Source organism: Asterias rubens, chromosome 14 (assembly GCF_902459465.1).
Source record: "Asterias rubens chromosome 14, eAstRub1.3, whole genome shotgun sequence".
Classification (NCBI taxonomy): domain Eukaryota; kingdom Metazoa; phylum Echinodermata; class Asteroidea; order Forcipulatida; family Asteriidae; genus Asterias; species Asterias rubens.
This window is the reverse complement of record NC_047075.1, coordinates 9,247,160-9,271,750: the sequence shown is the minus strand read 5'-3', so window position 1 is coordinate 9,271,750 and position 24,591 is coordinate 9,247,160. Positions and strand designations below refer to the sequence as shown.

The following is a 24,591-nucleotide window of genomic DNA, read 5'->3' as shown; positions in this document are numbered from 1 at the left end:
CGACCACAGGTGTTGAACTTCAACAAAATTACTTTTAACAACTAAAAAATAAAGTTAAAAAATCCTGAACAACACGACTGTTTTATACAATCTATACATCTTCAGAAAGAATTTCAAAAATAAAAAAGAGTGAGCCTACGCCCTCTGATCCAAACTGGAAGTTTAACAATTGTCAAACTTCACACAAAGTATGATCTGTACTCTCTTTTTGTTGAGAACCAAAAGTTTAAATTTCATATCTTTTTAATCAACAATCGATTGGTCCTGTGTGTTGTGTAATGCACATAGATCCCAGTAACACTTATCGCTCAGTGAGGGATTCGCACGGTGATCCTTGCAGTGGCTGCTGATTGCGCCGTAGCATCTTGCAAACCATTATAAGGTGCAAAATAACTGGGTCTCAAAATTCATAACTTCAATAACATGTATAGGATTTGAGACATTACATGGTGAGGTATCAATGTATATTTGCTTTGCGATAACACCATGTGTGTGTCTGCTTGCCAGGTAGAGTTGTTCTTAGAGAACTGTCTTGCTTAGAGAACTTACTCCGCCGCATATGCATATGCATAAAATACCAAACCTGTGAAAATTTAAGCACAATCGGTCATCGAACTTGCGAGATAATAATGAAAGAAAAAAAAACACCATTGTCACACGAAGTTGGGTGCGTTCAAGTTCTAAATCTGAGGTCTCGAAATCAAATTCATGGAAAATTACTTCTTTCTCGAAAAACTACAGAGGGAGCCGTTTCTCACAATGTTTTATACCATCAACCTCTCCCCATTACTCGTCACCAAGAAAGGTTTTATGCTAATAATTGTTTTGAGTAATAACCAATAGTGTCCACTGCCTTTAAGATTTCTGTACTATAATTATTGTTAACTTTGCCCCAAGGTTCAATAAACCCTCGCTACTGAGCCAGTCCCATAGTGTTTTTGTCTTTCATTCATCTTTGTTGAAATCAAACGGCTCAAACTTCTTGCGGAATGCAGCGGCTTGCCTCGTTTCTTCATCTTTCTCGATAGTACAAGCTTTCCAGTTGGCCCTCTCTGGCATGTCAAGGAGCTCCTCGCATGCCATCACCTCTCTGAACGAGCGGGGAAAAAAACCTTGGTCAAGGGTTATGGAGGGTAATACATATAATTACAGTCATTTAACAGATTCCTTTTTGTTGTTTGTAGTATTTTTAATGGTTTCATTCTAACTAACACGGTCGGCCAATTAAAGGGAGTCAAAATTTTGACTCCCATAAACTGCGGACCGCGTAGTCGACGAGGTAAAAGGAAAACCATGCAATTTCAAGTTATACTGTGGATCATTATATTCTACTTTTAAAATATCTTTCTAATCATATGCATTTCATAACAAACGGTTTTAAACGCTTTTCAAAGACCAACTCGACCGATCCAAAGCAACGTGTTCCTATAACAGAAGCTTTCTATCATCATTATCTTTTAACTTTGTAAGTTGAATGTAAATCTGTAGACTTTGGGGTTTTGTGTCGTACTAAAAACCCTTTACTATCTTACCTTCCAAACTGTAAAGGAAAGAACACACTCTTCTTCATCCGATGTAAGAGTTTGTCTCCGTTGTCCAACTCTAGGTAAAAATAGGGTGCGTCGGCAGGTATTACCTAAATCGGATTGAAACAAAATTATGTACATCAGATTAAAAGAAACATTTATTTTGGGTGGAACAAAGACAAATTGACAGAGCCAATGAGCCTCGGGATTATTGTGCCGGCGCTGTACCAAAATGAGCAATTTAGCCTTATGTCAATATCTTTGTTTGGGGATTCTAGTCAGAAGCTAATACCAGGGAAACCCGCATGGCCGAGCGGTTAAGAGCACCGAATTCAAACTCTGGTGTTTTTGATCAGCAGAGTGTGGGTTCGAATCCCAAGCCGTGACACTTGTGTCCTTAAGCAAGACACATTACCATTGCTTCGTCCTTCGGATGGGACGTAAAGCCGTTGGTCCCATGTGTTGTGTAAACGCATGTAAAAGAACCCAGTGCACTTATCGAAAAGAGTAGGGGTTCGCCCCGGTGTTTCTGGCTGGATTTGGCAGCATATTGCGCCAAAGCACATTGTAAACCATTACATGGTGCTTAAGGATTAGGTCTTATATCCCAAAATTCGCCCCACTCCTTGCAGTAATCATACCTGGAGCTTTGTATCCTCTGGCAAAAGGCGCGTTATAAATACGGTTATTATTATTATTATTATTATTATTATTATTATTATTATTATTATTTTTATTTTTATTAGCATGATTAGGTAGGGATTGAAAACCCGATCCGCATAGTGCCCCTTTGCGAGATTTGAATCAGGGTCCTAGTGGTGGTAGGCGAGGAATAATTATAATAACAGCTACAGGTATAACTCAGATTCGCAGCACCCCTTACAACACCCCTTACCAATATTCTGCCTTTTCATTGGTTTAGAGCGCGTCACATGATATGTCTTAGTTTTGCGAGACGACGGCCGTGTGATAGCGCATCGGTTTGCCGTGCGCTAGTCCGAAAGACTTCAGAGGGAGCTGTTTCTCACAATGTTTTATACTATCAACCTCTCCCAATTACTCGTTACCAACTAAGGCCTCATGCTAATAATTATTCTGAGTAATTAGCAATAGTGTCCACTGCCTTTAACGTTTGGGCCCAAGCTTAAATCTACCTACCTGCTTAAGGTCTGTACGTGTCGGTATCTCAAACAACTCCAGCTTCTGAGCTTCAGCTTTCTCCATGAATACTTCCTTGATGTCCTCACATACTGATCGCTCGATTGGTACGACCTATGTATGACCCCAGCAAAATAAGAAAAACAAAAAATCTAAATCAGAGTCTTTAAAGCCATTATACACTTTCGGTGAACAGTATTGTCCAAGTCCCACACTTCGTGTATCACAACTTATATATAAAATAACAAACCTGTGAAAATTTAGGCTCAATCGGTCATCGGAGTCGGGAGAAAATAACGTGAAAACCCACTCTTGTTTCTGCGCATTTTGCCGTGTCATGACATGTGTTTAAAATAAATCCTCCGTAATTCTCGCTATCGAGAATTGATATTGTTTTAATGTTTTCTCAAAAAGTAAAGCATTTCATGGAACAATATTTGACCATTACCTTCTGTAAACCCTGTAAATTGTTTGTAAATCTGTGAACTTTTTAGTTTTTTGTCTGTACCGAAATTGCATAATGGCTTTGAAAATACTTGGTACATGTAGTTTCTGGGTTGGCCTGTCTGTTCACTATTTTGTATTGAAACAACTATGCAAGTCTTGTTGGTATTCGAATATTAGGTTTGTGGAATGGTCTTTGGATCCCAAAGAAGCTTGCCCTGGTTGGAACCAACCACTCACTCACTCGGTCGCTCACAGGTTGGGCTCGAGGATAATGATAATAATAATAATGAATTCTTATTTTTTTTATTTTATTAGTGCAGGTATCTACCACCAAGGTACACAAAGTCGCTGAGTATATAATAATAATAATAATATAAAATTTACAAGGCGCGCAGTATCTGGAATGGTACCGTTCAAAGGCGCCGGAAGCTTAGCAAGCTGACAAATTGAACAGATGAGTCTTGAGGTTGTGTTTGAAAGTAGATAGATCAGGTGTGTCCCTCAGCTCGTCTGGCAGGGAATTCCAGAGACGCCGTGCGCAGCTGGAAAAGGCACGGTCTCCGTAACTTGCCAGACGGGTTTTGGGAACATAAAGTATGTGTGGTGATGATGATGATCTAAGGCCTGGAGCCTTTCTCAAACCACGGCTTGGGCTTGGGCTCAGGCTCCGCGTGACGATATCCATGCAATACGCGCTGCTCCAAAATGCAGGTTAAATGCAAGCGCAGAGCCTAAGCCGGAGCCGGAGCCCAAGCCGTGGTTTGAGAAAGGCCCCTGGTCTGATGTTACGTTGTTGTAGAAGATCTGTAATGTAGCAAGGTGTTAATCCATGGAGAGCTTTGATTGTGAGAAGCAACAGGAAGCCAGTGGAGATTATATAAATTGGGTGTTATGTGATCAGAAGATTTGGTCCTGGTGAGTAAGCATGCAGAAGCGTTTTGGACTTTTTGAAGACGTTTCAGAAAGATAGGTTATTGAAGTTATGTATTCTGAGACCCAATTATGTAGCACTTTATGAATGAGGGTTTACTAGGTGCTACGGCGCCTACGGCAGCCACAGCCAGGAACCCCGGGGCGTACCCCTTCTCTTGTCTATAAGTGCACAGGGTTATTTTACATGCGTTACACAACACACATGTAGACCAACGGCTACGTTCCATCCGAAGGACGAAGCAAGTGTCATGGCTGGGGATTTAAACCCTCACTCTGCTGATCAGAAACACCATAGTTTCAATTGGGTGCTTTTAACCTTTCGGCCATGACACTCCCACATGATGTGTAAAGGATTTGTTCTTTATTAACTTTGTGCGATTGGGCCCAGCTGATTTGTGGTTCTTTGTTTTTTACCTGTAACTGGAGGTGCTGTGTTTTGAAATTCCTCTCGAAGATGGCGCATGTCTTCCCGACTGACTTGAAGTATTTCCTTAACGCTGCCTTGTACTGATCCAGCTCTGAAATGACATCCTAAAACAAGGAACAAAAATAAAGACTTTGTATTGTATTGTATTTGCACACATTTATTTCATTGCTGCCCTACATTACAACTTACACATTTTACAAAGTTTTATAAATATATTCAAATTATGAGTAGTTTACAGTATTACTTAGTATCTTAGGATATGAAAGTTTACAATGATTTAGATAGTTATATATTAGGAAGATGAACTTATAAGGATAACGCCAAATTAGGTTGCATACTTATACATTGAATGGCCATGGTTCAATGCATTCACACCCATATTGTACATGTTCATGAACATGAATTCAAGCTCTGCTGATTCTGTTCAGCAGAGTGTTGGTTCGAATCCCGGTCGTTACACTTGTGTCCCTGAGCAAGACACTTAACTATAATTGCTTCTCTCCACCCAGGGGTAAATGGGTACCTGTGAGGGCAGAGATGGTTCTTGTGATTGATTTAGCCGAGTAGCGCATTGTTGCACAAGGCTGTATACTCCCCAGGGAGCTGAGATGGTTTAAGGAATGAATTAAGGCCCAGTGACCAGGGGTAATAATTTGAAGCGCGTTGAGACACCCATTCGGGAGTGAAAAAGCGCTATATAAACTCAAATATACTAACATGAACAGTAAACTTTCATTCTGTTGACTTCCATGTTTTACAGGAGGTGAAGGTCAAAGTTCATCTTTGTGCAAAAATTGAGCAGGATCAATGACCTATAACTTTATGTCAAAATATTGACTAAATTAGCAGTACCGGATTCAAGCTCTGGTGTTTAACCAGCAGAGTGTGGGTTCGGATCCCGGTCGTGACACTTGCTACGTAAAATTGGGGAGGTAGTGCTTTCTGCTCTACCGGCCAGGCTTCGAATTGAAGATACCCAAGCCTACATTGGTATGGACTGTGAAAGGGGTAACCCTGTTTCAGCCCGAGGAGTAGGTGGCAACGGCCTCTGGAAAAAAAAAAATTGTAGCCCACACCTTGAAGTGGCCTTCAGGCCTTGTGTGTCAGGCGACTTGCATAATAAATAAAAAATAAATACAAATAAAAAAAATAGCATGTAGTTCTTCAGCTATGGGTACATGTATTTGAAATTTTCAACTTCAAACTCAAAAATGTGGTCACAATCAGGGTAGTATTGGTTCATGAGTTAACATTTTTCGAATATTTCAATTTGATTTGGAGTAATTTGATACTCGATGACTTATTATTGCAGACAATTTCTTACCTCAGGGAGATCCACCATCGACCTGTAGTGACCGATAGGTAGTATGAGTACGTGGTCTGGTACCATACCTCCTTTAGCAAGAGCCATGTATGTCTGTGTAAGAACAACAATTACAGATTAAGGTTGTGTTAGAATTGATGGCATAATTTAACATCTAAAATATAGTGGTGAGATATCTACTCTAGAGAAGGGCATTTACGGGAAAGCTCCTAATAAGAAAATTGTCTCAAATTAATACACCCTTTTTGTTTTCACCAACTCACACCTGGTATCTCAATGCAATTTCTGTTCCAAACAGCAGACCCTAATATTTTGATTGGATAAAAAAAAACATTGGTGCTGCTGAATGTCCCAGGCAGATTAACTGCTAATCCATTTTAAATTGACACAAGAATTTCAACCACTCAGAGAAAAGGATGTAAAGTTTTTTTGCGTTTTTGTGGCCATACTCTTAGGAACTCCTTGCCTTGTGAAGGTTTCCCTCAATCCTAGATTGTAGACTACAATTCCTAACTTTAGCTCCCCTGAGTAAATGTTTTCTTATAGTAGCCCTAAGAACTGGCTTTATTCCTCTTTTGGGATGAACAAAAAATAAATAAAAAAATGAAATCAGTGACTGAGAAATCTGCTTACCGATGTTCCAACGCTGACTACAAGGTGTTTCTCAACTTCGGGGCTCCCCAAGCAAAACCAGCACGGACCTCTCGGTTGAGCTGCAATCGAATCAAGAAAATTTAAACCTTTTATTCATGTAGGGAACCCTCAAAGTGCGCCCTCATTGTTCAAATCTCTACTCCAACTTTGTGATTAGCATATTAACAATAAAAACTTAGCTTTGGGGTCACAACCTTTTATAATAGAGGACCGGCCTCTCCCCGTGTTTCTACATTAATACAAACCAATTTGGGGTGGAAAACAGAAACATTGACTACAAAAGTATTTGAACTCCGCATTAACGTGCCGGCATCCTACCAGCTAAGGTATCTAGCCCGATGTTGGTGATCTCCAAACTTTATCAGTAACTTAGTTTGAGTGCCAGTCAGAACCCATTCAACCAGTAACTGCTGTATACCAGGGATCATGCCTAAGTTTATGATACAACCTGGGAAGCCGCGCAAGATGCCCATAGCTGAATCCTTTATAAAATAATGTATCTTCTTACGTGGTTTCCTTTGACCTTCATGCCCGCTGTGTTGACCTCTTGACCTCTTTTGACCTCTGCCCCTTTGACCTCCTCTTTGTGAGAAGAAGTACTGGTTGGACATATCTGCCTGTAGGAAAATAAACTTAAATTGTCAATGGTGAATACTTTAAGGTCATAGATTGGTACTTAAGCAGTCTTAAAGAAATTACCATTAAAAAATTACTTGGTGATAAGCACTGAAGTTGTTAATGGTATATGAAATTTTAGGAAGGATTCCCTTAAAGCCATTGGACACTTTCGGAACAGACAAAAAAATAAAAGTTCACAGATTTACAAATAACTTACAGGGTTTACAGAAGGTAATGGTGAAAGACTTCTATTGAAATATTAGTCCATGAAATGCTTTACTTTTTGAGAAAACATTAAAACAATATCAATTCTCGATAGCGATAATTACGGACTTATTTTAAACACATGTCATGACACGGCGAAACGTGGGGAAACAAGGGTGGGTTAACCGATGACTCCGATGACCGATTGAGCCTAAATTTTCACAGGTTTGTTATTTTATATATAAGTTGTGGTACACGAAGTGTGAGCCTTGGACAATATTGTTTACCGAAAGTGTCCAATAGCTTTAATGGTATATGAAATTTTAGGAAGGATTCCCTTAAAGGGAAGGTACACGTTTGGTAATTACTAAAAACAAATATGAACTTAAAAACAGTTTTGGTAATGAGCATTGGAGAGCTGTTGGTAGTATAAAACATTGTGAAAAACGACTCCCTCTGAAGTAATGTAGTTTTTGAGAAAGAGGTAATTTCTCACTAAAATAATAAAAGACTTCTAGCTAATGATAATAATAATAATAATTTGGGGGGCTAATCATCCTTACTCGCAGCTAAGAGCTGAATTGCGAAGGACGCGGCTACAACGTGTTCGAGAAGCAGGCATGCAAGGGCGCATTCAGCTGCCAGCTACATCAACCCATTATGACCACGGAGCACAGCCAAGATCGAAAGTGTTTGCTTTTTTTCCTGAGGGAGGAAAACCGGATAGTCTGGGAAACCCTCGTGGCACAGCAGAGAACCAACGCACAACTCAACTCACATATGGCCTCGACCGGGAATCGAACCGGGGTCACCTTGGTGAGAGGCGAGCGCTTTACGCACAAGCCAACCGTGCCACCCATTGCTACAAATTGCTTTCCCAATATCTTTCCGTGTGCGTTTTGGTCTGGTATGAATCAGTGTCTATGGCAATGAGCTTGTGAACGGATTTGTAAAGGAAACCTCGCTTAGTAGACATGTGCGCTATATAAGACTACGATATTATGATTAATCTTCCCCTGTTGTTGAGTTCTAGAACCGGTTCTCTTTTCACTTACCTGTGATTTCTGTTCTGGTTTGGTGCTAGACCAGCTGTAGGGACATTCCGTCACATCTTGAGGCTGTTTCACCAACTCATCCCTCTCCATGGTCTTCATGGGGACTATGTTGAAGGCGTATAAATACTGCAAGTAAGAAGTAATGTAACTTGATACTTTGTAGGGAAGGTACACAATTGCATTGTCTAAGACCAGTCTTCTCACTTGGTGTATCCCAACATAAGCATAAAATAACAAGCCTGTGAAAATTTGAGCTAAATTGGTCATCGAAGTTGCGAGAAAACGAGAAAAAAAAAGACCACATCCGGTTTAACTCACAACAGACGACCCATTGCCCTCCGTAATAATTACGTAAACACACTGTGACCAATAAACAGGACCTCTTTAAACCAAAGATAAACCGTATCGGATTATAACTCAGTGCTGTCCGATAAAGGGGAACAACTCTTTACAATCACCTCGAAAGTTAAACCGGTTCGGGTCTTACTTAGTACGCTGTCTGAACATACCCAGAGTAGTCTACTCCAATAAGTAAACAAACCTTTTGCTTCGCCGGGTTGCCCACTTTTGCGAGACCTAGAAAGCGCGTTGCGTGTTTGGCTGATTCGGCAAGGACCTTGTGGTTTCTGTATGGTAGACGCTCGTAATACGCGCCCTCTAGAGCTGAGAAATGATAGCGTGGTCTAAGAGCTAGCACTAAGTCAGCAATTAGACTGGAGCCTGTTGTTTCTGCGTCAAGTCCTTCCTGTGTGGGGAAAACAAATATATTGTTTTCATATTTTGCAAATTTTTTCATTCCAGGTACATGTAGTGTCCCGGTTGTGATACTTGTATCCTTGAGCAAGATATTTTATTTTTACTTATCTTCACCCAGGGGTATAAACGGGTACCTGTGAGGGTAGAGGTTGATATTGTGTTTGAACAAGCCTTCTGAGCGCCAGGGCAGCCTGGGCTGTATACTCCCCAGGGAGCTTAGAAAAACTAAAGGAATGTTGTTGGCCTAAAGACCAGGGCGTTATTGGCCTAAAGACCAGGGCGTTATTGGCCTAAAGACCAGGGCACCAATGTAAGGCACATTGAGACGTTATTGTGAAATGCGCTAAATGTAACTTACAATGACGTTATCATTACCCAATTATAGTAAAGTATCTTGCTCAAGGACACAAGTGTCACGACCGGGATTCGAACCCATACTCCGATGAAAACCACCAGAACTTAAATTTGACGCTCATAACCATGACACCATCAAAGGCACTTTATACAAATAATGTTAAAATGGGTGAAGCTAAAATAACTCACTGCTGTGCTGGCGTACTTAAACACCCCCCTTGGCCATGGTGATGTCATGAGGACATCAACTCCTTTGAACTTTGAGTCCGAGATGAGAGGTACAGCCAGAGCGTCGATATCCGCTTTATTGAAATCGCTGGGTTCTTGAATCGTCTGGTCTTTCTGTTCTGTGCCGCTCAGATACGCAATCTGCAAACCGGACGCTCCGCTGAAAATACCTTTTTTGCCTAAAATAAAATATCAAAACATATCTTGTTTGTGTGTGTGTTACCGATTCACCTACAGTGCTGTGTATTTGAGGAGAGACCAGTTTTCAATAATTAAGCTCCACCATAAAACTACTTGAGTTACATGTTTACAATCCAGGGGTTAGAGTCATTACGAACAAAAAAGTCTGAAACTTTGGGACAAGTTCAAAGGTATGTTGAAATGATGCAATTTCTACCGTTTGGTAACCCATTGGGGTATAGATTCCAAGGAGCTTTTGGAAACAGTATCCAAAGCACTAGAGAAGTAGACCAATGAGCAGGATTTCTTTATTTGTGGGAACAAAATATTGTCTGATTTTTCTTCACCAGGCGGACATCCAGGCAGGAAAAAACGCATCAGCTCATAAGCAATCCAGAAAAACAGGATACAAACGTGAAGTGGTAAGGCGGCTAAAGACTCAAATTGTTGTCAATTATTGTCCATCAGCACACATCCACCAACCATTCTATGGGACACTTACCCAAGTATGTGATATTTTCACAGAGTTCACAGCCTTTCACGTCTTGGATGAACTTCATATTTTCTTGTTTATTCGGTCCGAGTATAAACACCGGCATGGGTGCTATCGTCCCAGGAAAAGAGAGAAAAAACAAAAATAAATAAATAAAAGCAGAATTTTGTTCTTCTTTAGTCTTTGGACATGTTGTTTCTCACTTGGTATTTTTAATAAAACCAAAGTGAATGAATAAATAACAATATAGGTTTTCTCGGTCGAATTCGACAAATGAGCAGCCATTTTCATTTTCATGTGTTCAAATTAAAGCTGTTTTGCCTCTCCAGTTGTTACTGCGGTTCAAATTCAGAATTCGGCCATTCAATTTCGTTTTGAGTCGAGTCAAATTCCTTCAATTTAGTGTATCATCATTTTTTTCCGAGACACACACGCCTCAAGAAGCGACTGCGAAATTGAATGCTGCTTTGATGAATTGTTAAATTGAATGATTATTTTGTTAATTTGAATGACACAACATACATTGGACTAATCATTAAACGAAATCGAATGACCCTTTTCAGTAGCATTTGATTGCGCGCGAAATAGAACAGCTTGATGGTTAAATTGGCTGCTCTTTTTCCGAAATTGGCCGAGAAAACCTATATTATTATTATTATTATTATTATTATTATTATTATTACTTCACCTGGCTGCATATTAATTTCAAAAGTTGCTGGGGGGGGGGGGTTCTGGGTTTTTGTTTTCGATTTTTTGTTAAGTTGTTTGAATTTTTTTTTGTTAGGAATACATTTACAACTTGTTTTGCATAGCCTGGAATACAGTAAATATGTTAGGTATTAATATCAACCAAAGAGAGGTTACAAACTTACAAAGACGGAGGGTTTACTTTGACTCCGTGGGTAACTGTTGAAGCAATATCCGGATCCAAAGCTTTCCCATAAAACACTCTCCGTACTTGGGGTTCAGGGAAGCTTTCTACTATCATTATCTTCAGACTGTGTAAGTTTAGTGTAAATCTGTGACATTGTGTTTTTTGTCCTACAAAAGTTTACATACACCCTACAAGAGATAACCAACCTGTTTCTTGTCCTGTCTTGTATTTATTCCACTCTGCATCATTGGGACCAAAGAATTCACCAACGCACAAAAGCATCTGCAAGTGCAAATCAGTGAAATTAAATGGGAGACTTTGGGACACTAGGTGGCAGCAGACTTTCCATCGTTGACATAGTTCTGAGCATGCGCACATAACCGAGAACAATGGATTTTACCTGGTGAGTCTGCTGCCACCAAGCGTCCCAAAAGTCTCCCATTCCTTTTTATTTCATTTCATTTACATTCATGGGATGTATTGTTTTAGAAAGTTTTCAATTTTTTTTTTTTTTTCATTTGGTCAAATTACTTAGACTGTTACAATGATTGAATGAATTGCTAACATTCGGCCTTCCATGCTAACCAGCACTTGAAAGGCCTTCTAAGGCACTAGGGTAGGCCTTAAGTCCCGTGTGGCGGACATTTCACCACGTTGTTGGAACGGTTTAAGCTTTCCGGCGTGTTCAGTTTTCCGGGTGACCTGTCAGATACCGCCGCGAGTACCCTGGCGAGTACTGTAGTTCTCTCAGCAGTGACCCCCAAATTGTTTATTATTACGATTCTTTTCTGTGTAGTCACATAATCTCTTGCCCCATCTTTACATGTATTCATGGGTACATTTTCAGGCAGGTCACACTCTGCTTGCATAAAAAACAACTCATACGATCCACGCATTTGCCGCTAGTTGTACTCGACTCGTGGACGCCGCCATGACAGCTACCAGAGGGTAATGGATGACTCAATACGGCACTAAAAATGGACTACTTTCGCTTGCTGTGCTCAGGCATCGCATGACGTAATGCTACCGTATTTGGTCATTCAGAAAACTGAACACAGCGGAAAGTTGAAACCGCCACACCGGCTCACACTTCCTGCGAATGCTTTTTGGTATGTGAATTACATTGCGCCACAAAGGCAAATGGAACGCGTACCGATTGTTGCGTCACCAAAATTTGCTTCGCATTCGCATTCACAGGAAGTATGAACCGATGTTCTCTGCAGCTGATTTCAAGAAACGCTAGGATTAATCTTATCTTGAATTAGGACGAGTAACTCGTCCTAACGAGTAACTCGTCCTAACGAGTAACTCGTCCTAACGAGTAACTCGTCCTAACTTAGGATGGGTTCAATGCCTCCTAACGTCTTAGGAAACGGAATTTAACTCGTCCTAAATCCTAAGATTTGACAGCAGTATGAACCAGTGTTCTGTAGGCCCTCGGCACAATTTGTTCTGCAGGCTCTAGCATTCTCTAGGCTCTATGCACCAGTGTTGTAGGCCCTCGAACAGTATGGAAATATTGACTGCTATGAGGGGCATAGTTGGAAACATTGACTGCTATGAGGGGCATAGTTGGAAATATTGACTGCTATGAGGGGCATAGTTAAAATTATAGGCCCAAGGTGATGTCAAACCTATGACTATGCCCGAAGCGAAGCTGAGGGCATAGCCATGGTTTTGACATCACCAAGGGCCTATAATTTTAACTGTTCCCCGATTACTAAGCAGTCGATACATGTATTTCTTTTATATAGGCCTACTGAATAAATATTCTTCTAATCAACAACACTCTAACTATACGGTGAAAGGTCGTCAGCGAAGAAAGGTCGCGCTGTGACATGGAACGCTAGTCATACATTCTACATATCAAAGTTGCGTTATTTTTAGAGCGGGCATAGTCAATTGACTATGTCCCGGGCATAGTCACTATGACGTCATCTTGGTAAAAAAAACGGGCATAGCTATTTCCATGACTCCATTTTTAACCAACCAGTTTAGAGGATTCTCTACATGAGGTATATAATGTTCTTTATTGCCCTTCGTTGTGTTCTGTAAGCCCAGGGTAGGCACTAGGCACTCAGTGTTCTGAACTCGGCCCTATTTTGTAGGCACGATATTCTACTATTTCTAGAGTCCTACCTACATGAAGCCAATCGTACAAAACTTGAAAATCAAGTTAATTGTTGAGGCTTGGTCACCAGGATCTTTACCTCAAATGGTCCAGCTTTCTTGTTAACGTTGTTGACTCGCTTGAACAGCTGACTCAAATTCCCTTCTACATCGCCACAGACCAATCTGTAAACCACGGAAACAGATACAAACTCAATCAAGAAACTCCACTTTTAAAATTCGAAGTTATTATATGAAATGACAGACTGGACTGTTGTTGGGTGGAAATGAAGTACCTCTACTTAAACAATTAATTACCGCTAAATTTCGGCTTTTATTGCAAACATTAGCAACAAAAATAGCCATTTCATAACACTTGAAAAATATTTCACAATAATGAGCGGAATAGTGTCCGTATGGCGCCACCACTTTTTCATTTGGTTGTAGTCCTAGCTAGAAGTAGAACTATGAGGTTCGTTCTGCTATCGTCTCCCGGATAACAGGGACGATCGATAGCCAAACAAACTGCATAGTCTTATGAGTTATACTGTAGACGTATCCTAACCTTGAAATATAATACGATATCCTTTTTTGTAAAAATGAGAGAAAATAAAAAGTGGTGGCCGATCGTGCGGAAAGTTCCTAAAGTAAATAAGAGGTATACAAAATGAGTTGCACATTCGTATTAAAGTTAAACATAAAACAGTTGTATACATTTCCATTTAAACTGCTAGCTAGGTTGGAGAACTGTATAACAAACTATCTGACGGCTGTTTTGTGTTCTACAAAAACAAACATGTCACATGCGTTAACAAAAATTGAAAGCTTTCAAAAATGCTTGGCCTACGTACGTGTAGCTCTATGGATTTACTTACATTTTAAGAGGTTTTCCAGCCATGATTCTTCGTCTCTAGATGGATTTATGTTAACAAAAAAATGGGAGAAATATAACCACAATCACTGACAACAACGGCTGATTTCAGTTCATCACCACAGAAACGATCTTTTTGCATCCATCCATGGGCGCAGCCATTTTGAATATTCTGGAACAATTGACGTTGGTGGCGCAAAGCTGATGGTCGCGTGCTCTTCGTGATCCCGATATTGCGTGCCCAATATGGAGAGGGTATGCACAAAATCATCTAACAATACGCGCATTTTTCTAAATAGCGCAAAAAAACGAAGTTACGACACACAATTTATCTTATCACACAATTTGCCAGCTTGGTGTTGAAGATGCTGTAAAAACACTGTGCAGAAACCTGTTGTCTGTATCTTTCCAGACAGAGAATTTAACCCAAAGTTGGGCAAATATATGTGAGTATGCTGTTTATCAATTTTGGGTTGGAAATTTATAATTATAATAATATTATCTGATTGTTTTACACTTTTTACTTTCTACTGAAGAAAAACTGAACTGCATCAATCGATCGTACGGTCAAGCAATCCGCCGGCCGGAATTAATTTTGTTGAATGGCCGAAAGGCATTGGTAGGGAAAAGGGGCACCGTAGTGTAAACATGGTAAAGCCCAGTTTATACTCCCTGCGAATGTAGATCCAGTAACTGGGGCACTGTACTCCTTTTTTCGAAATTTTGACTTTCTGAGAAATTTCGATTCTCGCCCTCGGTCGAACTCGAGAATGTCAAAATTTCGAACAGCGCCCCAGTTACTGAGTTTACTGCGAATGCGATACTATACTAATTTTGATGGCACACAACGAATAAAGCGTACCGTAAACAGTTGTCCGTTGAGCTGTGGTCAACTCCTGCGAAACATTCGCTGTGAAAATAAATCAAATAGCCGTCCATCCATGTTATATTATGAATGAGTGTGACGTCAAATTTGGCTTTGAATTTGCAGAAAGTATGAACCGGACTTCAGCTCCCTTTTCCTTGCCACGTTTATGTCAGTGCCTTTCGGCCATTCTCAGCAAAATCAACTAAGCAATAATCATGTATGAACTATGATGTGTTAGAACAACTGTTATTTAATTGTAAGTTAAGGCGCACGAGTCTCCTCAGAGTCCATGGAATTTTGTGTAAAAAAAAGCAGTGGATATATATAGACCAATCCGACGACACAAAATTGGTAGCGCCCTCTATTGAAAAAATACCAACTGCGGTGTCTTTTTGTGCACAATCTAGGCATTGAAGGGAAAAGGTGCACTGTAGTGTAAACATGGTAAAGCCCAGTTCATACTCAAAGTTGCAGTGGCGCGCGGTGCTCAATATACCTGTGCGCCCAGTGCACGCCTGGTTTTGTCTATAGCAACGGCACAAAATTATTGTTAATTATTATTAATAAAAGAAAAACATCTAAATCGCTAGATCCTTTAACTGGGGTGCACTACTCCTTAAACTAAAATAGAAATCATTATTTGGGGTTTGTCTAAAAATAGTGCTCCAGATATTTTTAGAAATAACGATGCAGGTAACGTTTGTCTTCATGTTGTAGAATTAGAAGGAAAAAAAATTACCCAAACCCTTTAACGACTATGTTTTGTTTTGCTTCACAGCTTAGAGGAGGGTTAAGCCAGGAGCAAACACAATGACTACTCCATCAGAGATAGCTGCTGCAAAGAATGCACTCATCCAGTCTACGGCGGGTGCCATCCCCTTCATGAATGAGAAGGGTACGTATGAATCCTTAAAAAAACATCAGGACAATTTTTGAGGATGGCAATTTTAATGTGCAGTTAAGAACAAAAATTGCGGGGAAGGCCCGACACTTAATGGAGACACTGAAGGTGATGCCTCTATGTCCCCTGCTCATTACCTAGGTGCCCTTAAAATGCTCTAGTCAAAACCCTACAATTTCATCATATATAGGGTGCCCTTATTAGCAGAGTCAAAACCCTTTCTCACTAGCCAGCCAGGCGAGTTTAACATTTGTTCCTGAGGGTACAGTGGCAAAATCCCAAAGAAACTTTTAGTAAAGCTTTAAAAATAGTAAGTTTGACAAGACTAGATATTTGCTAGATTTCATTTGGCCACGATCGGGATCTGATTGCTGTCGTTCATTTCAGAAAACACGTACCATCAATTGACAACACGATGCACAAACTACAAGTTTACCAAGGAGAAAAAGCTTCGGTGCCCTTGCCCTTTCAAAAACAAAGTATAGACCTACATGCGTGTAGGCGCTCAGATGACACAGTGGTGGATTTCATGAAGAGTTAAGAATAGTCTTATCTGGAGTTAGTCCTGAAATCGACCCCGGTTTTTGTTTGCAATATCCACTTTTGTACCCCTTCTTTTTGGGTGGGGGCAAGAAAATTATAAGTTTCATTCACCAGCCACGACCCTGCCTACATTTGTACATGTTAAAATCAAAATGGTTGCCTCAAGTTAACTTGCCTTTATATTAACATTATTTCTGCAACTTTTATTTTCGTTCTAGGTGAGATGAGCATGCAGAAAGTCAAAGTCAAAAGATATGTCACGGGAAAAAGGTAAGTCAGGTTGGCTTAATAATATTTATAGGGCGCCAAAATGAGGTGCTCAAGGCGCACAGAAGGGGGAACCACACACAGCAAGGCAAATAAGACAAATAGACCAATCGGCGAGATTAAACACTGTGGTTTTCAACTTAATCTTGAAAGTATTAAGACTAGAAATGTTGCGGATTCGAATCATTAAGAGGTAAATCATTCCAGAGTAGTGGTTTCTCAGTATTTTCTCTCCATTACTTTCACCTCTGTGGACCCCGGTTCGATACCTGGACCGGAGCCTAGCATGTGGACTGGATTTTTCAGTCCCAACCTGGCTGCATGGATTTTGCCCTACTGACCCCTTGCACGCGTGTCACATGCGGCGACTGATGCCACGCTCACCATGTTGGTGGTCAATATGTTTACGTGTAAACGATGCATCGCCTTATATCGCAGTTCACTGAATAACACACGTTGCCATTGACCACCAAAATAGTGCCTGCAAGATTATTCTGATGATGACGTCAGGTGAATTGGGTCAATAGGGGTTTTTCATCCCACGTTTACAACTCAATTACTTCATTGTCTTCTCTACATAAAGTTGGTGTGATGCTTCCATTAAGATGCTTTGCTGACTACAATGTATATAGTTCAGGTTCAGATTCAGAAGATGGAGGTTTTCCAGAGAAAGACTTTGCTATCAATGGATCAAAACATTTGGGCCAAATTTCATGGCCCTGCTTACCGCAGCTTTCTACGCTTAAGATCACCATTCTCCACTTATGTGAAAGCGCAAGATTTCTGCGCTAGCAGTGCAAGGGTAGAATGCCTAGTAGTGTGGAGAACGTGCACTCGCACTAAGCCAAAATTCCCTGCTAACCCATGAAATACGCTTGAGGTAAGCGCGGAATTCCCTGCTTCCGCAAGCCCCACTTCTTTGCTTACAGTAAGCAGAGCCATGAAATTGGGCCCCAACCATGAACTAATTGTTTATTTATACCATAGGTCCTTTAGGTTGGTAAGCAGCTTGCAACATCTAATTATATTTTCTGTTTTTGTTGTCGTCGTTGCTCCGTAGGCCAGACTATGCGCCCGACAGTAGCGATGAGGAAGACAATGAGGTTGAGGTTGCCTTCGTGCGTAAATCCAAACCTCCCACAGTCACAGCATCAGTAGATGAAGAGGCAGATTCCAGACTAAGGCGGCTTCGTGAGCGCGAGCAAGAAATCGAAGGTGATGTTGTCGAAAGGTAGGTACACAAAAATGTCTCATTTATGGCCCAGTCTGAACAGTCAAATGTTTGAAATGTTTGATTGTTTGTTTCTTCAAAAAAATTGGGTCAACAGAGTTAACTTGAAATCGAAATTAGTTTTGATTACAGTTTGCTTTTCTGACTGTCAGTATCTTGACGTAGGCCCAAGGCTAATTCACAGGCCCCGGAGTGTGGCGTCAGATGTTCAGGCTAGGGTAGCATTAAAAGGGTCTTGAAAGTTTGTTTCAAACTTGACTTTTGAAAGTGTGCAGATACCCTTCAAACTTGTTAGTTTTGCTATAATAACAACTAGTTCTTGTACAATAGAAAATTTCACAATAAACATACCACAGGCCTGATACTTCCGATTGCCTCCGTTGCCCCTTGCCATTGCCTTGGTGCCCTTGAAATGCTCCAGTAGAAATTTACAATTTCCTCATAGGGTGCCCTTTGCCAAAGAGTAAATGCCTTGGTGCCCTTGCCCTTACAAAAACGAAGCATACAGGCCTGATACCAATGCAAAGGCACTGTACACGTTTGGTAATTACTCAAAACATATATTAGCAGGCAACCTTACTTGGTAACGAGCAACTGAGAGCTGTTGATAGTATGCACAAATTGTGAGAAACGACTCCCTCTGAAGTAACATAGTTTTTGAGAGGTAATTTCTCGCTAAAATAATAAAAGACTTCTAGCCAGAAGCCTTACTTTATTCCTATCTGAAAGCACACTATTTTGTACAACAAGGTTGCTTTTTCTTTCATCATTTTCTTGCAACTTCAATGACCAATTGAGCATTGAGTCCAAATTTTCACAGGTTTGTTATTTTATGCATATGGTGGGATACACCAAGTCAGACAACTGTTCTTTGACAATTACCAAACGTGTTCAGTGCCTTAAAGAAATGTTCGTACTTTTTTCCATGGACCAAACATTATGCCTTTAAAAAACTGGTCAAAAGTTGTTAAAAGGGTCTTTAAAAGTCTCACGTTTAACTTTTTAAAGGAAGCACAGATACCCTGAAATTTGAAACAAAATTTACTCAACAGAATCGCAAGACACCGTCGCGTTGATGGTCCCGAGGTCCTCGACGATGGCGAGATGGAACCGGAGGAAGAGATGGACGAGGACAGCGAGGAGGACTATCCATCTCGTCGTCATCGTCACGTCATCCACCGCATGGAGGCCGAGGAGAGTAGCTCAGACGAGGAGGAGGAACTCGACGAAGACGAGATCGAGAGACGACGAGCGATGATGCGTGACCGGGCGAAGGTGAGGGTGGTTAGAGAGGACGAGGAGCTGCTAGGGGTCGAGGAGGACGATAAGTCTGATAAGGAAGCGGCGGATGAGGATGACGAGGAAGCCTCGTCGGAGTATGAGGAGTATACGGATTCGGAGGAGGAGTCTGGACCGCGGTTAAAACCGGTCTTTGTTGCAAGGTTAGTTTCGGAAAGATCAGGACCCAATTTCATGGCTTTACTTACCACCGAATTCTTCTCTTGCACTGCAAGCACCAAATTTCTACGCTAGCTGTTATCGTAGAATGCCTAGTGTTGTGGAGTACACAAGCGCACATGACCAAAATTCCCTGCTGACCTGTGGTGAAATAGCCCCGTGTGAGGTTGGAACTCCCTGATAAAGCAGAGTCATGAAATTGGAGTAGATTTCAAAGGGTGTTTGGAGAGGATGAGGGGCTTCTAGGGGTCAAGGAGGACGATAAGGAAGAGGAGGAGTCGGGACTGTGGTTATAACCGGTCTTTGTTGCAAGGTTGGTAGGGTTAGAAAGATCAGGGCTTGAATTTTTATAGAGCTGCTTTTAAAAGCACAAAATGTGCTAAATATATTTCTGCTTAGCATAAATGGGCAGGATACCAGTTACAAATTTTACATGTGAGGTAGTATTTTGGCTGGTAACCCTGTTCTGGTAAGCTTAAAGCCTGTTTTTGTTGCAAGGTTGGTTTCAGTGTAAGAAAGATCAGAGTCCAGGGGCTGATTCCTCAAAGACCCGCAGGTGTCACCTTTAACACTAGCCCCTTTAAATAATATTAATAATATTAATAATATATTTATAGAGCACCTTATTCAAGGGCCTGGAGGCGCTTCACAGATTAAAGGCATTGTACACGTTTGGTAATTGTCAAAGACCAGTGTTCTCACTTGGTGTATCCCAACATAAGCATAAAATAACAAGCCTGTGAGATTTTGGACTCAATTGGTCATCTAAGTTGCGAGAAAATGATGAAAGAGAAAACACCCTTGTTGGACGAATTTGTGTGCTTTCAGATAGGAATAAAAGACTTCTAGCTAGAAGTCTTTTATTATTTTAGTGGGAAATTACAGTTTTCTCAAAAACTACATTACTTCAGAGGGAGTCGTTTCCCACAATGTTTTATACTATCAACAGCTCTCCAATGCTCGTTACCAAGTCAGTTTTTAAGTTAATATTTGTTTTGAGTTATTACCAAACGTGTATCTTCCCTTAAAAACAGAAGCAAAAAGGAAAGTAAACAGCAAAAGGTAATCCGAATTACAGAGACAAGTCAGTAAAATCAAAAAGTAAAAGTAAGTCTAAAGATATAACGTGCACATTAACAATAATAGTTTGGATTGTTTACTCGAGGGCGGCGGAAGGCTTTACCATTTCATAGCAGGAGGGGTGTTGTTTTGAAAGAAATTATTTAACAATTATAATTTTTGCATTTATTTTACTTTTTGACCAAAAAGTGATGATGTTTTTGACCGAAAAGATATTCTAGACTGGGAATCAAAGTGTGTTGAATCGGTTTTCAACTAGTGGTTTAAACCTGCCGAGGCCTGGTTCTTTATAATTTACCTCGACTTCGGTAAAATTATCAAGAACCAGACCTCGTTGGGATTAAACCACTAGTTGAAAACCACTTCACCACACATTGATTCCCTTAGTAAAAATATAAAATTTAAAAAATTGAGCGAGGGGACGAACACCCTCTGGAAAAGAACTGTTCCGGGCAGAAAGAAGAAAATCGGCCTAGACTACTACTTTTCCTTTATTTGATCTAGGTGACTCTTCGTTAATAACTTCACATCCACAAATTGAGTTCTTAATTGGTCTCAAAATCATCTGTTTTTTTTCTTTTCTTTTTTTCTCATCTTCAGGAAAGACAGAGTGACTGTCCAGGAGAAGGAATTAGCAGCACAGAAGGAGAAAGAAATTGAGGAAATGAATAAAGTCAAGATTGAAGAAAGACGGAAAGAAACACTCAGAGTAAGAAATTAAATGAAAATAGCTTCGCCCTCTCAAAGATGAAGCTCTGTTGTATGTCAATATTTAGTTGTATGTCATTATGTGCAGTTAATGACAGCAGTCTTAGAAGTTGTCCCTTTTTTTAAGATTTGCACGGTGTAAAGTTTTGTGACGATGCAAAATTTTTGTTTCGTTGCATGATTTTGAATTTTGTGAAGAATAGCTCTGGCACAGCGTGATCTTTAGAAAAAAGGGCAGCTTCGAAGATTGCGCCAATTATTCTAAATTCAACTTTGACCTTTGTTTGCCTCATAGTTGGTTGAGAGGACAAACAAGCAGGAGCTAGAGTTGCAGGTGGAATCGTCGGTTAAGGAACTCAACCTCAATGTTGTCAACACTGACGATGAAAATGACGAAGAGGAGTACGAGGCTTGGCAGGTTAGAGAACTCAAGAGGATAAAACGAGACAGAGAACTACGGGAACAGTACGTATCAGTTTTTTGTTTTATTTCATTTTATTTGTTATTGTTGTGAAGCCAAGGACTCTCGGAATCGGAAAAGCGAACTTAAGCACTGGACTAGCCACTGAAAAGGTAATACCTTCCGCCCGGGTTGTAGTTAAAAGGCAGGACAGTTCTTTTCAGAACTAAAAAGTCTCCTTAACACCCAAACAATCTAAGAACAAACTCTACCTGGCAAGTAGATACACACATGGTGTTACCGCAAACCAATGCCTCAAATCCTATATTTTTTTGTTCTTGCTATGTGCAGAATCCAGAAAGATTTAGCCGAAGCAGAACGACTACGTAACATGACAGAGGAAGAGAGACGCAACGAGCTGCGGGTCAATCCACGCATAGTCACCAACAAAGCGACCAAAGGTCGATACAAGTTCCTACAGCGATACTACCATCGCGGAGCTTTCTTTATGGTAAGAGACTAGTCAAATGTGGACAGTTGGTGGCGTCTGTTAAGTGTCAACATAGACCTTATCGCAAATACTCGGAGTGCGTTTTGGCGAACCCAACCAAAAACTGTTTCGGTTGTTGGTCGTTGGCTCTGCTGTTCAGACTGAACGATAACCGAGTTGTGAGCTCGGTTACCGTTTTGGTTATGACGTCAGAAACAATTATTGGTTACAGCCGCAAAAAACGCACTCTTGGTACATGCGTGTTAGGCTAGGAATGAGGTGCATGCTGGCCTTGCTAGCAATATGATCGCTAGCTAGACCAGCATGCAACTCAACCTCATTCAATAGTAAAACACTTAGTGCTTGCGAAATGGGTATTTGCGAAAAGGTCTATGTTTGAACAATGTGATGTAGATTTGAATAATGTATGGTATTGTTAAAGACACTGGACACCTTTGGTAATTGTCAAAGACCAGTCTTCTCACTTGGTGTGTCTCAACGTATGCATAAAATAACAAACCTGTGAAAATTTGAGCTCAATCGGTCGTCGAAGTTGCGAGATAATAATGAATGAAAAAACACCCTTGCCACACGAAGTTGCGTGCTTTCAGATGCTTGATTTCGAGACCTCAAATTCTAAATCTGAGGTCTCGAAATCAAATTACTTCTTTCTCGAAAGCTGCATTACTTCAGAGAGAGGGTAGTTTCTCACAACGCTTTATAATAATAATAAATAATAATAACAGTATTTATAAAGCGCCAAATTGCCAAAGGATACAAGGCGCTGAGAAGGAATGAAGAGGGAAAAAGACAGAACAAAGATAAAGATGAGCAGCTACGAAGAGGCAAAAAGGTGGGTTTTAGAGCACGTTTGAAGCTGGGACACTGTTGGAGCTTCTGCTTTTTATACTATCAACAGCTCCCCATTACTCGCTACCAAGTGAGGTTTTATGCTCCGAGTAATTACCAAAAGTGTCAACTGCCTTTAATGTCCGTCCAAGTAGACTGAGTAGGTTATATAAGAACAGTGTGGACCTTTGCTAGCTTTTTACCAGGGCCCAATTTCATAATTTGTACAGTGCTTACTGCCAAATTCTGCGCTTATGGTAACCATTCTCTGCCGCCGTGCAAGCAAGCGGCGAATTTCTGTGATAACTGTGTAAGCGTAGAATGCCTAGTAACGTAGAGTATGCACGAGCACAAGCCAAAATTCCCCGCTAACCTGTTAAATAGGTGACGTAAGTGCAGAATTCCTTGGTCCTTTGCTACGGTAAGCAGAGCCATGAAATTTGACCCAGACTGGCCATCAGTACAGGATCTCATCAAAATCTTTGCTATTTTAACAATTATTTATTTCCTCCCCCATTCCTCTAGGACGAAGATGCCGACGTCTTCCAGCGAGATGTTGCCAAACCAACTCTGGAAGATCACTTTGACAAAACTGTCTTGCCCAAAGTTATGCAGGTAAAGGTCTTCACCGTTTACTACGGTCTTAGTGTGTGCTTGCGCTCTTGTGCGCTTAATGTACACATTGTTGAGATGGCAAAGGTGGAAACCTTTGAAGGGGCCATCATGTTATAGTTCTACTTATCTTCAAGTATGCGCTACTCCAGTCAGATTTGCAGAATGGAGTGGTGATAAAAACCTATTGGATATGGGACGCAGAAGCGCTATATTTTTCTTATAACTTATAATGAAGACCTGTGACTCAAGTTTTGTTTGGCCTTAAAATTTGCAACCAGAAGTTTAAGGGCCAAATATGAGGACAAAATGGGGAAAATTTTGTTTCTCTGCGTTTTTTTTTCCGCTGAAGAGTTGCATGCCTGGTTACTTTCACACTGTTGTTGCCATTGACCGACTTATCAGAATTTAGTTTGCCTGAATAAATAATTTAATTTGTGGGTTTTTTCAAATGTTATGCCTGCGATAATTCCAGCTCCCTTATGATGAATTGATTTGACCCTTTCTCCTTCATCCATTATTGCTTCATAGGTCAAGAACTTTGGTCGATCAGGCCGGACGAAATACACCCATCTCGTTGATCAGGACACAACGGAGGTTGACGCACCCTGGATGCAAGACACGGCAATCACTCGCAAATTCCAGACCAACGCTGCAGGAGGAATGAAACAGACTTTTGAAAAACCTACAAAAGGACGAAATGCCACTACATAGTGTCGTCTTAGTTAAAGAATAATTTTGAAAGTAAGGGAGCGTCTCAAAAGAGTGCATCGTAGCCGAGCCCAAGCTTTGGTGTTGTCAGCAGCAGAGTGTGGGTTTCGAATCCCGGTTATGACACTTGTTCCCTTGAGCAAGGCAATTTACAGTAATTGCTTTGTGAAAATTTGGAAAGGTAGTGCATTCTGCTCTATGCCTACACCCTTATGGACTGTGAAGGGGCAACACCGTTTGAGCCCCAGGAGTAGGTGGCAAC

At 40.7% G+C, this 24,591-nt stretch overlaps 2 protein-coding genes across 2 annotated transcripts; one reads left to right on the top strand and one right to left on the bottom strand.

The window, feature by feature from the left end:
* Positions 1-790: 790 nt before the first annotated feature.
* Positions 791-14,363, bottom strand: LOC117299357 (CWF19-like protein 1). The gene is made up of 14 exons (XM_033782886.1): positions 14,216-14,363; positions 13,442-13,526; positions 11,438-11,513; positions 10,367-10,468; positions 9,646-9,863; positions 8,888-9,091; positions 8,347-8,472; positions 6,978-7,086; positions 6,449-6,528; positions 5,816-5,908; positions 4,479-4,595; positions 2,685-2,798; positions 1,533-1,636; positions 791-1,090 (listed from the first exon to the last, which is right to left on the bottom strand). The coding sequence occupies exons 1-14, from the start codon at positions 14,236-14,238 to the stop codon at positions 946-948; spliced, it is 1,596 nt and encodes a 531-aa protein (XP_033638777.1). The 5' UTR covers positions 14,239-14,363; the 3' UTR covers positions 791-945.
* Positions 14,364-14,555: 192 nt separating this feature from the next.
* Positions 14,556-24,472, top strand: LOC117299298 (microfibrillar-associated protein 1-like). The gene is made up of 10 exons (XM_033782796.1): positions 14,556-14,657; positions 15,858-15,974; positions 16,742-16,793; positions 17,851-18,021; positions 19,074-19,463; positions 21,160-21,268; positions 21,563-21,732; positions 22,019-22,178; positions 23,532-23,621; positions 24,150-24,472. The coding sequence occupies exons 2-10, from the start codon at positions 15,890-15,892 to the stop codon at positions 24,330-24,332; spliced, it is 1,410 nt and encodes a 469-aa protein (XP_033638687.1). The 5' UTR covers positions 14,556-14,657; positions 15,858-15,889; the 3' UTR covers positions 24,333-24,472.
* Positions 24,473-24,591: the final 119 nt, after the last annotated feature.